The sequence below is a fragment of the Macrotis lagotis genome, chromosome 5, assembly GCF_037893015.1.
Source record: "Macrotis lagotis isolate mMagLag1 chromosome 5, bilby.v1.9.chrom.fasta, whole genome shotgun sequence".
NCBI classification, from domain to species: domain Eukaryota; kingdom Metazoa; phylum Chordata; class Mammalia; order Peramelemorphia; family Peramelidae; genus Macrotis; species Macrotis lagotis.
The window spans coordinates 158,050,057-158,068,335 of NC_133662.1; the positions used below are offsets into that span (position 1 = coordinate 158,050,057).

The window sequence follows — 18,279 nt, forward strand, 5'->3', positions numbered from 1 at the left end:
GTGTGTGTGTGTGTGTGTACACATTTCCCCATCATGGTGTTTTTCTTTCTTTTTTTTTTTTAAGATTTTTTCAAGGCCACACGACTAGCTCATTATTAAGTGTGTGAGTTCGGATTTGAACCCAGGTACTCCTGACTCCAAGGCCGGTGCTCTATCCACTGCGCCACCTAGCTGCCCCTGTCATGGTGTTTCTCAATGAACTATTCAGCAAATTTTTAGGGAATGTGATAAAGACTCAGGCATAGCAGAATGGTATAGTGGGAAAGGCTGTTGGATTTGAGGTGCAGAAGATCTGGATTCAAGACCTGCTTCTGATTTATTTAGCTCTGTGACTATGACAAGGTGTACAAATCTTCTGAGCCTCACTTTCCTTTTCTATAAAAATGATACCTACCTAACTAGAATATTGTAAGACTTGAGTGAGATGATGTATGTAAAATGCTTTATAATACTGTCAATTATTATTATTATTATAGTCATATTGACTTAAATGGAAACTAAGTGTGGCATAATAGAAAGCACAGCATCTGAGTAAGACTTCCAGTTGTACCATTTACTTGCTAATTATGTGACCTAGCTCGTCACTTAATCTTTCTAACTCTCATTGTCCTCATATGTATAATGAGAATACTAACATTTGGATAATGGATATTTGAGAGTTGCTGTGATAATAAAATGAAATTGTGTATATGGAGAAATTTCTGTAAGGAATTAGTAACATTACCTTTATTGAAGAGATAAAGATAGGGCCTTCTTTTCAAAATATATCCTCATCAGTTTGTAATTTCTTACTTGGTCCGTAATGTTTCACTGTACACTTTTACTACTAGCCTTGTTTTAGGCATTAAACATGCCAACATGCATATATTTATATCTACTATTTTCTGGAAAAATCTAAAATGAAATAAAAGTTGTTTTATTTTCTTCAAAAGATTTTAAATGTTTGACTATGGATAGATACTAGGGTTATTAAATTGCCTTTCAAGTTCTATGAATCTCATTATGGAAGAGGCTGGCGTAATCATTTACAATGAAGATAGGGAAGTGACCCAAAATGATCTAGATAGCAACTTAATAGCTATTAAAAAAAGTCTCATTTTGATGAAAAATTGCCATAAACATGGGAAGACTAATTTGCAGTCATTGAAAGACATGATTTACTTACAAAAACCATCTTTTAGCTTATTTTCATTCAAGGTTGGAAATTGGGAACAAAATATAAATTGTTCACATTTTATTCACCTGTTAACAATTACCGGAGATTATTATATTAAGTATTATGTTGTGTGTGTGTGTGTGTGTGTGTGTGTATGTGTGTGTGTTTAATCTCATCTAATTATATAAACAAGTATCTTTAAACACAGAATATAGTTTTAGAGTTTGGAGAACTCTTGAAGTGATCTTAAGAATTCAATCATCCTCATTTTATAGATGAAGAGACTGAACCCCAGAGAAGTTCTACAAGGGTACTTGTATACAATGTGGTACATCTGGCATTTGGATCCATGTTCTTGACCGTTAACTCACTTTTTTTTTTTTCCATTCTACACTTTTAGGTTTTGACCTATTTGTACTTCAGAGGCCTATAGACATTCTGACTGAGTTAGTCCAATTATAGATAAGGTTGTTGGTATTAACAGTTTAAATTTGTTTTTAAAGAGGTACCACTTTTTCATGGGTTCTCTTATGATATTTAAAAGAATATATAGTATGTAGGGGATGTTTAAGCTATTGAATATTGAAATTTTCCATGGTTTCCTATTACATTTCAATAATAGTAATAGTATTAATAGCAATTATATGATTGTTAAGGTATACAAAGTGCTTTACTTATGATATCCCCTTTGATCCTCATAACTTCCATAAGAATAAATGCTGCTATCCCTATTCAGCATATTAATAAGAATACAAAAAATAATCTGAAATGGGCTATTGAATTCATTTTAAACACCTATTTTTACTCAGTATATTAAACCTCTGAGGTTCTTGTGGACTATCCAAAACTTAATGATCTTCTTACACTAAGAAGGATACTTCTTAGTTTAGCTTGAGCTAAGATTAGAGGAAGAAGAATCAAAGAGATGCTCTTTGCTCTTGCCATTTATTCCTACTCCTTTATGGAAGTAGATGCCCTTTGAAGAATGATATAGTTAGTCATTTCTATTTTAGAGATCATCTAATTCATTCTTCTCATGTTCACATTGGCCCTAAGGACTTCCATAGGTACATGGAACAGAAAGGAAAATTTCCTCTTAATATAAGCAAAACTTCCATTAGTTGTTAAATGTGTTCAAAGATGAACTAGCCTCCTTCGACAGTTTGTGAGTTCTTGCTTCCTTGATGTGAAACAAAAACTGATATTCTTGTTGGATTTGTTCCAGAGAGAATTTCTTTTTTTTCAGATTCATTTCAAGGATCTCTATGTCTCATTTTAAGTCTGATTAAATCTGATTCCCAGAGCTACGTTTTGGGTAAACCAGTCTAAAATAAGCAGTGTCATTCCTAGTATAATATACAATTAATCTTTCTTGTTTTAGAATTGACTCCTGAAGAGAAAGCCCAGAAAATTGCCAAAGCCATGCGCAAACAGTCTTCAGAAGTGAAAGAGAAGTGGGAGAACCTCAATGCTGTCACTAGCAGTTGGCAAAAGCAAGTTGACAAAGCACTTGAAAAACTAAGAGACCTGCAAGGAGCCATGGATGACCTTGATGCTGACCTGAAAGAAGCTGAGGCTGTACGAAATGGTTGGAAACCTGTGGGAGATTTACTTATTGACTTATTGATGGATCACATAGAAAAAACCACAGTAAGCGCTTCATTGTAGTATAGTATTCTAGATATTGTTTTTTTTCCCCCTCACCTTTACTTTCAATCTGTGTGGCCATTTGACTTTGTTAGAAAACGTGTAAAAAATTTTGGGTTCTCCTTGAAAATGTGGTTTTTGGTTAGGGGGGTGGGAATTTCCTGTTGTTCTTAACCTATTGGCCATCTAAGCAGTGAAGTGGATAGAGCTCTTCTTCCTGTGTTCATATATAGCCTTAGACATTTACTAGTTGTCTGATCCTGAGTCAGTCACTTAATCCTGATTGCCTCAGTTTCTCATCTATTAAATGAACTGGAGAAGGAAATGGCAAACCACTTAACATCTCTGTCAAGAAAGCCCCAGTGGAAGCATGAAGTCATATACACCTGAAATGACTGAACAACAACACCAAACTTTCCTCAGAGAAAATTAAGTGGAATCATAAAGCAAATAGTATTGAGGTTGAGAATCCTGCTTTCATTTCCTGGCAGAATAATGCCATTAGTGAATGACGTAGGTTCTAAATTTCTTAAGGGAATTGTACAAATGCCAAATAACATTGATTTGAACTTTAATGATGCAGGACAAATATTAAGAATTCCAAGAAAATCCATAAAATATCCAGTAAAAATAGTGAAATTTGCAGCAATACAGTACAAATAGTACAAAAGGGATAGGATTTAGAATGTATATGACTTTATTTTGGGGTAAAGTCTCTAAAATTAGGCTTTTTCCAGCTCTACTTTTTTACTTTCATTGTGCTAATGGTTGAATAAAAAAGAGAAGAGAGAAGATCTAATGACTCTGAATATATTTCTTCATTGGGGAGAAAAAGCTATATCTAAGGTAGCTCCTTAGAGTAGTGTTCTCTAAACCTTTTTGATCACCTACTCATCACTAAAGCAATTCAAATCATGTAAAGACAATATGTCTTATGTTTACACATTTATAGTATGCAACAATGTCTTCATTTTATAAAACATAAGTTGCGTCCATTTATTTTTATATCATATATATTGTAAAACTTACTTCCAAATAGAAATTAAATATAAATATAAAAACAGATATGAAATAATATTTGGTCCTATTTGTGAGTCATTAGATAAGCATATGATTAATGATATTATATAGTCAGACCTGCCTTTAGGAAAATCAGTTTGCTGTAAAGAGGATGCATTGGAGAGGGGAGAGATGGGAATTCTAATTAGGAGGCTTCTGCAATGGTTTAGGTTAAAGATGATGCATGCTGTATGGGTGGGGGGTTATTATGAGGATTAATTATAATATATAGTACTTATATAATGATTTAGGGTTTATAATATTATACAACTATTATAAAAATAATGTAACAGTTATCTCAATTAAATTTCACAACAACCCTGGGAGATAAGTACTATTATTGTCCTTGTCTAGCTAGTAAGTCTCTGAGATTGGTTTTGAACTCAATTCTTACTGATTCCATCTTTTATGTAATAGAGGTGGTAGAACTGATAAAATATTGATATGAGCTGAAGTAAAGCAAGGACTCAAAGATGACAGAGTTTGAAAAAATCTGAGTGCAAGGTTTATGGTTCTCTCAATACTAATAGGAAAGTTTGGAAGAAGAGTAAGTTTTGAAGAGAATATAGATGCTATATTGAGTCATCCTTTGTCTCAACTCTTACCTAGCCCTTAGACTTTGAATGGACAAGACCTCAAACAAACTGAGAGCTGAGAAAGACCTAATCTAGAAAGGCCAAAGCCACCTACTTATCCTGGATCATCACCAGTTATCTTGATCTTTGTCTTGTCACTGGATAATAATTTGTTTATAACCCTTCCCCACTTCCAATTTACATGCAAGTCAAGATATCACCTTCATAATATCATTGGTCTTTTTAGAGATTGAAGGATGAACAACAAAAACAATGTAATAGTATCTCTGAACAAGAGTACAATCCATGCATTCCTAGTTATTCTACAGCACACACACACACACACACACACATGGCCCACAAATGAAATGGAGAGAAGCACTTATTAGTATAGCAAAAAATCCAGTTTCTGACAAGCAAGAGACAGGTAGTTTGGTTGGAATTTTTATAATGGCACCTGCAAAACTGCTTTAGATAGTGGCTACTGGTTAGTATATGGTATTTCCCCATGATAAGACACACTTTAATTTTGGGGGCCTGAAATTTGAAAAGAAAATTATTACAAAAAGTTATTGTACTCAAGTTTTATTCATCATGAAATACAAGGACCTTCTGCTCATAGCTTTCAGACATCTTTTGGACAAGTCTGGTGCATACGTGCATGCTTAGTCCATTCCATTTCATGAACCCGAAGCACCAATTGAAATCAGTAACTTTTTTTTTCATCAACAGTTCTTCTTGCCTCATTCTGAACCATCTTTGTGGACATAGGAATTCCAGCTGCCCTTTGCTCTTCAGTCCATATCTTCAATTCCCTCTTTAAATCAGGCCATTTTGCTGTCTTGCCTCTCATGACATTCTTCTGCTGTGGAGTTTTCAGGAGGGTTTTCTTCTTCCTGTAGTCAGTCTTGGGTTGTTTTCTGTTGGAGGAGGACTAAACTTACATTCAGCAGCATGATTTCCATTCACTTTTGCAAACTGGATCACTTTGAACATGAATTCAGTACTGCACAAAAAATCTTTTCTGAGCCATTTTTGGGCAGAATGTGGCAAAATATAGCTTAATATTCCAGTAATAAATGGAAAACAATGAGCATAAAGACAAATGCAAAAAAGCAAGAAATACAAGTAAAAAAATCTACAACCACTGTATAAGATGCCCTTGGTTTTTAGACCCCAACTTTTTTGGGAAAGGGTGCATTTTATACATGGGGAAATATGGTAAGTTATAATTTCCTGGGAGTTGACACCTAAACTAGAAGGAAAAGGTTAGAAATGTAAAGGGTTTGCCTCCCAGAGGGAGTAGACAGAATAAGAATGTTGAATGATAAAGAAAGGTGTGGTTATGTTTGAACCCAGCCCCTCCAGTGGCTATCTCAGCAAAAATGAGAATGCTAACATCTTGTTGACTGACCATCTTTCCTCAACCCTTTACCCTGAGGTGACTGCACAGTTTCTGAGTTTTCTGCTTTAGGCATATGAAGTTTACGTAAAATAATTCATTAAAGACTCCCTTTTCTGATAGACTGAGTATGCAGTTGTGGTGTAGGGTGATAGTGGTAGGATTTGAAAAGTCCTCTCTGCCCCAATTTATTTTCTACTCTTAACACAGAAATTATACTTGGAATTTCAGCATTGCCTGCAAATTTGTTTTGTAGTATTAAATTTACTATTAAAAGCATAAATGTTTCTTGGGAGAATACAGACATAATGATCCATAAATAATATTATATTATTAGGTTAGCCAACAAGTGAATGAAAAACTGTCCATGTTTTAATTTAATTGAAAGAAGTCAAGAAAGGCCCAGAAGGTAAATTGACAGACCTGGAAAGATAACCTAGTCAGAGAATAGAAGAGGTCAATCTGTTGTTCCTGAGCATTTCTAAATTTATGCTGAACTAGTCTGGGGTGACAAAAACTAGTTTTGTAACTAGGTTCTAAGTTAATGCCTCACTAATTTATTAGAACCTTCATGAATCTTGTTCCCCTGGCACTGTGTCTGAGAACTGAGAATTGCTTCCACTCAAAAATAAGACACTTCAAGTTTATTGTAGGAGATACAGACATCTACTGTTTTGCTTTTTCATATTACCAGCCCTGTATGATTGGGAGGGTGAAATGAGTTTATTTGGAAAACCTCAATCACTTTCAGGATATTCCCATTCAGTATCCAAAATGTTTTCTTTGGTTGTTGTTTGAGTTAGTACTATTCCTCTCAAAATTTTTGAATGTCTAAGAATTCAATCCAGATTTAGAATTTTGACATTTTTGTAGAATTACAATAGATACCTAGCTTTTAAAAAATTAGAACTGACAACTGCTCATATTTAGGGAATTTTGTTTTCAGTTCATCAGATGATTATTGCAGGAAATGGTTGTTCTACTTTTTTTCCCCCTAAAATAATTAAAATTCTTTTAATATTTTCCCCCTATAAATATGAACCTTTGCTAAGACAAACCATTATATGTATATATCTATTATAAAGAGTCACTTTAATTTCCTTCATCTGTTGTCAGAAATATTGTACTGGGAAAGGAATATAAAGGAAAGAGTTGGGGTCTTACATATATGGAAAAGGGAATTTTCTCTTATCCTACCTTTAATAGCTTCTTTCTAGTGCTTGCCATTTAAACAAGTTCTAAACAAACTGATGAGAACAACTCTTTGTTCTGATTTTAAGAAGCCGTTTGTCATATCTTGATAGTTTTGTGTATAGCAGAATAACAGTATTATTAACTTTTGTTAATAGTTGCTATTACTTACACACACACACACACACACACAAAAACAAACAAACACTGGCAACTCAGAAAGTGATTGGTAGTCTATAGGCAGACTTGAAAGCAAAAATGCTCCTCTTGCCAGGGGTAGTCTGTTCTTCTAATGCTATTGGTCACAGAGGATTTTAGAAGAAATGGTACCTCAGTCACTTTTAACTTATTTTTAATAATATTTAGTAGCAGTCTGTGTCACAGCAAGCAATTACTTTTATCTGCCTATAGATTCAAAGTGGTTTGATGCATCTTTTCAATCACAAATGTTTTTTATTGGACTTAATTAAAATTAAGTTTCTTTTCATAAAATATTTAATTAAATAATTAAAATCTATGGCATGTTGCTTTCCCTTGAAAGTTATTTACAGCATGTCCTTATTCCAGAAAAGTCTTTTGAAGATAGTAGAAGTCCATTTTCATTTAGTCAGTCAATATACATTTGTTAAGCTCCTACTATTTAGTTGGGACTTTGCTAAGACCTGAGTATACAGGGATAAAGAAGTCACTTTTATAAACAGTCTATCACTAACTCCCCTAATAAGTGACACTTTAGTATATATTTTCATTTTTACCCCCAGCATCAGTAAGCCTGCATTAAACATCAATTACCATGAAAGTGTCAGAATTATTATAGTAATTTTCATATTAATTCATTAGTTGCTCTTGTGATTCACTAAAAATTTTTGAACATCAACTCTAAACGATTCCAGTGGCAGTTAGTTAGGGCTGTTAAAGTTGAAGGTGTTGCTCTTCCCCTTTCCATAAATTGTTAAAGATACTTCTATATTTACAGGGAAAATTTTCTATTATCATGTGAAGATTTTTGTGCTGCACATAATTAACTAGATAAATCTAGGACTTTTATTAGTTAAAAAGTATCTTCTATTATACAAAAAGTTTCCTAGTTAAAAATGGATTATGTTTAATTATAAGTTATTTCTTTGGGATTTAGAACACATCTTCCTATAACAACAATGACATAAATAATAATTGAGTTCCCATATTAACCTATAAAAAACTATTTAATTTACTACCTAACTAAACTATATGTTATCAATTCAAGTAGAAAACAATACAATTACAGTAACATAAATTTTGTACTCTCTTCAGTAAAGTATATCTTATCCCTCAGATAGAAATAATTTCTCATCTTTCAATAATTCAGTAGCAGTTCTGCCTTATAATTATTTTCATACTTCTCTCCTATTTGATTATACATCTTTTGAAGATAACAGAAGTTCATTTTTATTCAGGCAGTCAATATACACTTGTTAAGTCCCTACTATTTGCTTGGGACTTTGCTAAGAGCTTTGTATTAAAAAGACACAAAAGACAATACCTCCCCTCAAGGAACTCACACTAATACTTGGTAGTACCTTGCATAGAATTTTGTTCATAGTTGATGTTCAGAAATATTTGGTGCATTAAATTAAGGATAATGGAATCATTAGAAAATTGTAGATGTAAATGAAAACTCTGGTGAAGTACAATACTTTCAAAATAGAACTCTTGTGAGGACTATAAAGAGAGGAAGATTATTGAAACAAAGAATAGATATGATAGTATTGTTCAAAGTAGAACCTATTCCAAGGTTTATTTTAAATACATATTATGCTGCATCAATCACTGAATTAGAAACCCCATTGACTATCAGGCTATATTTGTAAGTCCTCTTTTTGAGTTCATTACTGAATTTTTTTTCTCTCATAGCTATCCTTGTCCTTTTGGGAGAAATAGAGATAGGGCATTACTTTTCAGATGGTCTTAATCCTTTTTCTTTTATTCTAGGCATTTAGAGAAGAGATTGCACCAATTAACCTAAAAGTTAAAACAGTGAATGATTTATCCAGTCAGCTATCTCCTCTTGACTTGCATCCATCTATAAAGATGTCTCGGCAACTAGATGACCTTAATATGCGATGGAAACTTTTACAGGTATGACTTCATTATTTTTCCTTTGGAAGACATATTTCTTGAATCCCCCCCCCAGCTTTCCCTTTCTGTCCCAAATACTTTTTTGTCTTTTTCCATTATTTTACCAACTGTCCTTGTTAATAATTTCACTGTGAAATGAAAATGAAAAATCTATTAGATCAACACATGTTTATGAAGTTTCTGCTCTGTGACAGACTGAGGATGCAAAGAAAGGCTAATAAATACAGTTCATGTCCACAGGAAGCTCACAATCTTTTAGGGAAAACAACATACACACATACATATATAAAACACATGTGTGTTTTATATCCATGTTCAAGCCACACATACATAAGTGTACATTTATATACATGATAAATTATAGATAATCTCAGAGGAAAAGGCTAGCTTTAAGTGATCCTGTAAGGGCTTCTTTCAGAAGATGGGATTTTATCTTAGATTTGAGGGGAACCAGAAAGTCAAGAAGAGTCAAAGAAGTAGAGAATCTAGGCATGGGGGCAGTTGTGAAAATGCCTAGATTCATGGGTTTGAGAACCCTATACAAGGAACAACCAGGGAGTGAGCAATACTGTATTGTAGAATAATGGAAAGGAGTACGTATAAGAAGACTGAAAAGGTGGGCGGGGCCAAGTTAAAACTGCTTTTAATATCTTGAGTAATGACCTCATGTAGGTACTTAATTTATCTCTGTTAATAGGGTTTTAATTTTTGATTCTCAATTCCTATAATAGTTTAGTAAATTATATAAAAAATCAGAACAATAATTGAAACATTTGAAAACTGAAACATTTCTATTATAGCTCATGAAGAAATCATTTTTCCTACTTATTTGTTCCAAAAAAAGGAAAATTCTGCTTTCTTCTTCTTCATCTTTATTGCTTTGACCTCTGGTCATTGATTCTTTTCTTTTGATGTCTCTTTCTCAATTCTACCTTGTTTCACCTTATTAAATATTAAGGAAAAATAAATGACTTTCAGATTGTCACCATATTAACTATTAAAAAAAATTCAATGTGTGTACCACAGACTTATAGTATTCCTTTGTGTGCTAACTCCAACATTTCCAGGGGGTAATAGAGAGTAGAAATAAACAGAATTTTCCAAAACCTTACATGAAGGCTAAGTTGTGGAGCATTGGGGGGGGGGGGGAGGCCAAGAGGGTAAGTTATTTGTGTGTCATGCTATGTTTTAAGATTTAGAATTGTAACTGGATGAATTTTAAAATTGTGATTTCCTAAGAAAAAATTATTAAAATATTTCTTATGTTATCTGGATTTTCTGATTTGATTTTACAATATTGACAAAGCTAGGATATATTTGTGCAGACATTTTTACTTGGTGACAATTTCTTACAACATTATGACAGTCAATTTGTGCTGAAATGATTTGAGGTAATAAGACACAAGATATAAGTTGCTTCCTATGCTTTCCTTGTGAATAAATACAGAAGACAAAATTTATCTTTAATTCTAATTCTTATTTATTTTCATTTTATAGACACTCTAATCTAATTTGATTTACTTCTCATTTTGTTTCTATTTCCTTTCATCTTCAAAGACAAGTAATCAAAGAATATGTAATTTTTGAAAAATAATACATATTCTGTGTCCCTTGTAATTTGATAAGCTATAGAACTCAGGTATTAACTTCTGGGTTGGATAATGGAAAGGCAAAATTGTTAACACTTCCAAAACAGCTATTTTTATTTTCTTTTTCTGTAAATATAATGAACAGTGTGTAGATGGTTTCTAGACATGTTGTAATCTAATTAGCCCTTGAGGATGATCTATCAAAAGTCAGAGAAACACATGTTTTCAAATGTTTCCCTTTTAGAAAGGTAGTTGTGAATGTGATGATCTAAATGGAACCAGATGAGTATAGAAATATAGACAAAGAGAAGAAATTCTTTTGAAGAGAGAATTGTTTACTTTTGCCTTTTCACTTGTTCCTAGGAGTTATGGTGAGGTGGAAAGTACAATTAATAAAAAGGCAGGAGATCCGGTTTTTAGTTCCAGCATTGCCAGTAACTAGCAGTCCACCTTCTGTTGAGTTATTTGCTTTCACCATGCTCCAACTTCCTCATCTATAAAATGATAGAGCTGAACTACATACCCTGTAAAATCTTTTGCTGCTCTACAATTCTAGGATTCCTCTAGCTTTCAGTGATTGTACATTTTCTTCTTTTAAGGGTCAGGTACCCATTCTAGTTTACCTTAATGTAAAGTCATGAAAGCAGTCTGACAAACCTTAAAGGTCTCCTATATTTTCATATTTAAATTCAAGATTGGGATTATCATTTTCATCTTTTTTGTCTGGAATAAAGAATTGTTTAAGAACATAGATTATAATTTTTTTCTTGCATGGATCCATGTAGGTTTCAGTAGAAGACCGCCTTAAGCAGCTTCAGGAAGCCCATCGAGATTTTGGACCATATTCTCAGCACTTTCTCTCTAGTAAGTAAAAATAAGGATGATTTAACTCATAATTTTGATTGTTAAATTCTTTTGTTTTTCTTTCACATAGAAATTCTTTTGTAGCTACTTAAATGCTTAATGAAAGAATTAATGTTTGAAGGATCCACTATGGAATAAGACAATTAACTTGCTGTTTTTTTTAACTTTTCTTTTAAGCAAAGAACCCTTCTATTCTCCCCTTCACTTATTATCCCAAAATCCATTTAATTGAGACTAGAAAGTTTTGGCCCCTAGTAGGGCTATATTTTTCCCTACCTAGAAAATGACTTCCTTGCATCCTCAGTTGTTCTTTTAACTATTATCCCAGACTTCTGGAACAGAAACTTTGCCAATGAAGAAACCCTTTGTCTTTTCTATCTGATCCTGAATACCCCAATTTTATTTTTCTCATTTGTATTGTGAGGTCTTTAGGAATGAAAGTAGGGACTTTTTTTTCTATTTCTTTCCCCAGTGCTTAACCCATAGGAAGCTCTTAAGAAATATTCATTCATTTTGTTTCTCTTGCATCTTAGCTCACAATACTCTGAACTATTTTTTTAATCTAATAGTTTATACTCAGATCCAAAACTCACATTTATTACCAATATGAACTTTGCCAGGTCAAAAAAATATTTTCCTGTTCTTTCTTTTCTTCCTTAAAATAATTATATAGATCATATAATTGATCACACATTATAATTGATCATATATTATATGTTATGATGATTTGAATAGTATGATTTAAACCTGTTCAAATCCCTATGTAGCAAACTTTCCCATCAAGAATGAAGGAATTGAGGAGCAGCTAGGTGGCACAGTGGAGAGAGCACCCACCCTGAAGTCAGGACCTGAGTTCAAATTGGCTTTAAACAGTTAATAATTACCTAGTTGTGTGACCTTGGGGGGAAAGTCACTTAACCCCATTGCCTTGCAGCACCCCCCCCAATAGAAGAATGAAGGAATTAGCCTATTCAACTGAGAGATTTAGAGATTCATATACATAAAACGTTCTTTTGACTATGTCAGACATTATACAAGGCCTATACTGGGAATAGGGGTTATAAAAAAACTAAATCTCTCATACCTTTAAAAAGCTTGTATACCACTATCAGTATATTTAGAAAAATGACAACTGAAAAAAAACATGCTTAATTCAGGTCTGGTTAAGTAATATGTCAAGTTTTGGCCATGGCCCTGACATTGCCATGTTATGAAAATCTCTTGGCATAAATAACTATAGTTGTGACTTCATTTGTTTCTTCCCTTTTCATGATTTTAAAACTAATTTTGATTAAAATAGATTATATTCTATATCACATCATTATTATTTTGAACTTTAAAACTAATTAGAATTAGGAATTTTATCACTAATTTTTCAATTATATACTAGGTTGAACTATTTTTTACAACTTTTATAGTTGTCATCATTATGACTTCCTTTACTTTATTTTTCCCTAGTTTGTTGATCCAGAATGATCATTAGTAAATTATATTGCAGTATATTAATCTTAACTATTTTCTACTTGTGTTCTTTTACTTTGAATTTCGGTCATCTAGTTGGAGGTCAGCTAATTTATTTGAGAATTATATTATTTGCCTGAGTACCAAGATAATTTTCTAAAACTTGGTGAAGAAAAGCACATGCTAATTTTTGTTGTAATTTGTTTAAATTTTTATTGAGTAGTTTCATAAAGTCATATTTAATATTTAATCTAATTTTTAAATCAAATTTAAGAATTTTTCAAAATTGAATGCATTTTATAATTAAAAACTAAATTAAATAGAAAATAGTAGGCTAGGAAGTATTAGGATCTGGGTTATGGTTCTATTTAAGAAAATTATTAGGTTGAGCAAGACTCTAAACTTTGATTCTGCTGTTAATTTGTGAAAACAAAAAGCAAACCTAGATTCAGGGATTATGGGAAAATGAGATTATGAAATGCACATTTCCAAGTGTAAATTCAGCTCATCCCCTTTTAGTGCCTGAAACTAGAGATACTCATGGAAACTGAGGAGGTTAGTTATTCAAACAAATAATTAAGTTGAAAAAGGAATATAAATAGAACCATAATTATTTACTAATTGATTTCTCCTATCTTTAACTGCTTTATCATTTGGACTGGAGCCATGGATTATGTAAAAGTTCCATTTGATTAGGCTTGAGAATTAACACTAACCTTTTAGTTCTGACTAATAAAAATCAGTCAGTTCTATGATTCATTTAATATATACTCTTGCCTTCTGTTCTTTTTTTTGGTTTACTTTTCATAATAAGGCTAATTTCTGAAGAAGCAAATTATCTCTATTAAAGGCAAATATTTGTAATGTAGATGTCAGAAAAATTTGGTAGACATAGTAGAGGAATATTATTGGTAAGATGGAATTTAAATGAAATAGTTTTCAAGATAGTACTTAACTATCATTGAACTACAAAAGGCAAATAACATGCTCTCAAAGGAAGGTTAAGTAAAGCAATAATTTTGTACTTTAAAACAATGTGCCTAATTTCAGATTAATATTGTTCAGTCATTCACTTATGCTTGACTCAGTAACCACATGGACTATGCCCCCCCCCTTTGGTTTTTGCAAGGCAATGGGATTAAGTGACTTGCCCAAGGTCATACAGCTAGGTAATTATTAAGTGTCTGAGACCGCATTTGAACCCAGGTCCTCCTGACTTCCAGGCTGATGCTCTATCAGCTGCACAACCTAATTGCCCTCTTAGACTATTTTTTTAATGGGGTTTTCTTGACAAAAATGTTGGAATGGTTTGCCATTTCCTTCTCCAATGGATCACTGATTTTTTTGTTTGTTTTTGTCAGAGTTTTCCACTATGATCTTTGAGCATAGCTCAAAGTGTCACTGAACCATGGAAGCTCATCTGCCACAATAAGGCATTGATCCGGGAAGGACATTTTTAAGCAAAAGGGATGGGGTCATTTGACATGGGTCACTCAGCCAGTAAATATCTGAGGCTGAATTTGAACTCATGACTTTGTCTCCAGAACCAGCCCTCTATTTGCCACCTAGCTGAAGTTATAATTTCTTAATATTTTATTTAAAACCTTTGAGACTTAATAGAGCTAATTAATTACTTTGGTTTTCAATGATTTCTGTTTAAGTTTAATTTTTACTTTTTTAATTTCATATTTCAATATTTTTAAGATCTGTAATTTCATTGCAGTGAGAACTCAGTAGTTTTCAAGAACTTTGGTTGCCAAAACAGTTCAAAAAAGTATCACTTCATTTTGCCAACAACAAATGATCTTCCAGCTAGACTAGCTGTCTGATTATAGATAGAGGATTGGAGCATCACTGAGGGAGTATCAGAGCCTTTTTCAACTTGAGGTCAGAGCTTAAAGTCATAACCTTGAAGAATCCAAAGTCATGTCCTCACCATGATGGGGCATTAGAGTATGACTTAGGTGGTTTTTAACATCCCTTATCATAGAATTTGTCAGATGCTTCTTGCGATGATTTACCTCTGACCTTCCTTTAGCTCATAGATAGTCATAGATAATGCATACAGCCTCAAAAATTAGAGGACAAAAAGCTCCTTTATACTACCTGTATATTTCTCAGAAAAACATGGTTTTAATTTCCTCATTATTTCCATATGTTGGGGAAAACATATATCATCATAATTTCTAAAAACTTGCACCACTATTCCTTTTTAATGATGGAAACCAGAAATTTCTTTTCAGCTTTCTTTATTTATATCATCTTTACCCCCCACTCTTGGGGCTAAGAAAGAATGAAAATTTTGTTTTTTACTTTGCCTCAAATAAATCTTTTATACCATAACATTATGTCATGGTTGAATCTAGCTGATTTTATAATTATAGAAAGTAAACTGGAGCTGTTCCTATTTGATATAAAAAAATCAAATTTAGCTGTTTTGAATGATGTACAGAGATTTTAGGTTGAATGTTATACTGTCTTCTTTTGTTTTCACAGCTTCTGTCCAGCTTCCATGGCAGAGATCTGTTTCACATAACACGGTGCCATACTACATCAAGTAAGTTTGCCTTTGGGTCTTATTAATGATACTGGGAAAAACAGCATCACTTTAACCAACAGGATTCATTGTTTCACCTGGAGGAAAACGAATTTTGAAAACAAATTTCTAAAACTGTGAAAGAAATTAGTGTAAACATTACAATGACCATTTTCTTTAATTAGGATGAAATATATATAATGTTTAATGAATAAAACTCCACACCTCCTAGGAGAAAAGATAATGATTTCAAACTTTTCCTATAGGTAATATAGAGGCTATATTGTTATCACAACAATATTAACTATGATAATAATTTTGTTCTCTAAAAATATACATATATGTATACATGATTATATGTATAGTATTTTAAAGATTTCCAAGTGAGATATACATATAAGTGTGTGTGTGTGTGTGTGTACATATATGGAGAGAGAGAGAGAGAGAGAGAGAGAGAGAGAGAGAGAGAGAGAGAGAGAGAAGAGTTTCTTTTGGTATGAGTAAAACATTTGTATAAGTAAAACAAACTTTAGCACATTACAGTATCTTATAAATATTATTCTTATTCTTACTTATGGTCATTTCATAAGCAACCCTTCCCTCTCCCACACCAGTCACATATACACACAGAAACATAAAAACACATATACAAACACACGCAGACATATATAGCTTGACTTTCAGTTCAATGCACTCTGAATTATTCTAACTCCTCTCTAGCAGACTTCCCCTTTGGAGCCAGCTCTTCATTTTGTCTTTTTTCCTTAATAGAATATAAGCTCCTTTCAAGTAGGAATTGTCTTATTTTCTTGTAGTTGTATTTACAGGGTCTGGCACAGATACTGACATATAATAAGAACTTAATAATATTACCTGTCTGACTGACTTTGAGAACCAGAAAGAAATTACTGGAGGAAACAAAAAAACCCCCACAGCATTTGAGAAAGAAGAATTTTAATTAAAGCTTTTATTTCTGGGAGATTGGTAAAGTGGCATTTTTCCAGAATAGTCAGAAGAATTAGCTTTCCCTTGAAAATTCAGAGACCACATGATTGTACTATTTTTATTTTCAAATCCACAAATTCTCATCATGGTATATTTTAGTTAAAAAATTGTTCTCTACAGGCTTGTCCTTTACTTTCCCTGATTTTAAAAAAAGGGTAAAATTTTAGTACTTTTATCTCTAGATGACTTAAAATTTTTTAAAAGTTTCACTTCTTCCATAAAGTTCTAAAATCCCATAGTTCATAGCGATAAATTTCTCTTGAGAGATTAATTTGAGAAATAATATGAGTTAGAATTCAGGTTCTTTATCTTCTATGGTTGTCATTTAAACTCTTAGTGCTCCTAGGCAACCCTCTAACAGTACCACAAATTGTAGTTTATTGGGTGGAAATTATTGGTCAAAAACACTAAACCTGTGAAATAGAAAATGAAATAAAATTAATTTTAAGCATTCTGCCAAAAATTTAGTATATTTACATATTTACATTTACTTGTTTTCATTTTCTCATTCCTTCTCATCTGTAAAAATGGAGATGATAATAGCTATACTACCTCCTTTCCAAGGCTATTTAGAGAATCCAATGTGCAGCCAACTGAGACAATAAATGTAAACAACTTTGTAATATAAATGCCAGATTTTAAAAAATGAATTATCATGATATATCTTATTCATTTTATTGACTGTAAGATCTTGGAGAAATATTAGCATTTTTAATTATTGGAACATTAATTATGTACTAGAGAAAGGTTATAGTTTTATCTAAATCATATCAGTTGCTTAACAAATTGGATCTCAAGGAAGTTCAGTTGTCTGCATTATATTTTACATTTCAACATAATTAAATTTTCATCAAAAACAAGAAGAGTAGATAATCACTAATAATTAAAAAGTTGATCCTTAAGGGTTTCTTCCGCTTCAAAATTCCATTAATTTCCATGGAATTTTAAAGAAATTAATTTAAGTATTGGGTACTCATTGGATTTATTTTTTAATGTGTTTTTTAAAAAATTCCCTTCCATGTAATAAAAAAATTTCTGATTGGCAAAGTTTAATAATTAGTAACCACATTTTTATACAATTCAATTTTAATTCTAATACCATTAATTAAAAAATTGTGACACTTTATATAGGTTGGGTTTGAGAAGTCTTCTTATGATTTTTCACAGTATAAAACAATAGAAAAGTCAGTCTATTCTATATAATATTATCCAGAACTTTAGATTTTCCTGTATAATTTCCTTTCTTTTCCCTTTTTTTAGGCTTGCATAATAGCTTAAAATCATATTTCAGGTATAGTGGTGGATTTTCTTCTACAGAGGACTGAACTTATGATTTATCTCTGTAACAGAGGAATAGTAGAGTCAATCTTCTACAGGCACTTAGAGCTGAAATAAGTTCTGAAATAGAACAATTTGGGGATTCTGAGTAGGGTTTAAGAGGTCTGAACTTTCAGTGAGGCTGACAGGATCCTGGCTTGGGGGAGCCAGCTGAAGTGTTTGAGACAATGGCTAACAGCTTACCCTTCCTTATTGCTAGATATGCCCTTATAAAGCTTATCCTGAACAGATTCATGGGAAAGAATTTTTGACTGGCATTTGATGAACTGGCTTTTAAAGATATTTTGATAGCCATATCTCAGTATAATTGAATCCTTTATAATCCTGTGCATTTTAAA

The 18,279-nt window shown here is 32.4% G+C and overlaps 1 protein-coding gene across 4 annotated transcripts in view; it reads left to right on the plus strand.

The window, feature by feature from the left end:
• UTRN (utrophin) overlaps window positions 1–18,279 on the plus strand; it is a 435,226-nt gene that overhangs the window by 301,552 nt on the left and 115,395 nt on the right. For all 4 annotated transcript variants that reach the window (XM_074187765.1, XM_074187767.1, XM_074187766.1 and 1 more), the window contains 4 exons: window positions 2,538–2,806; window positions 9,002–9,148; window positions 11,523–11,601; window positions 15,559–15,619. In XM_074187765.1, coding sequence (XP_074043866.1) covers window positions 2,538–2,806; window positions 9,002–9,148; window positions 11,523–11,601; window positions 15,559–15,619 — 556 coding nt within the window. The remainder of the gene's footprint in view (window positions 1–2,537; window positions 2,807–9,001; window positions 9,149–11,522; window positions 11,602–15,558; window positions 15,620–18,279) is intronic.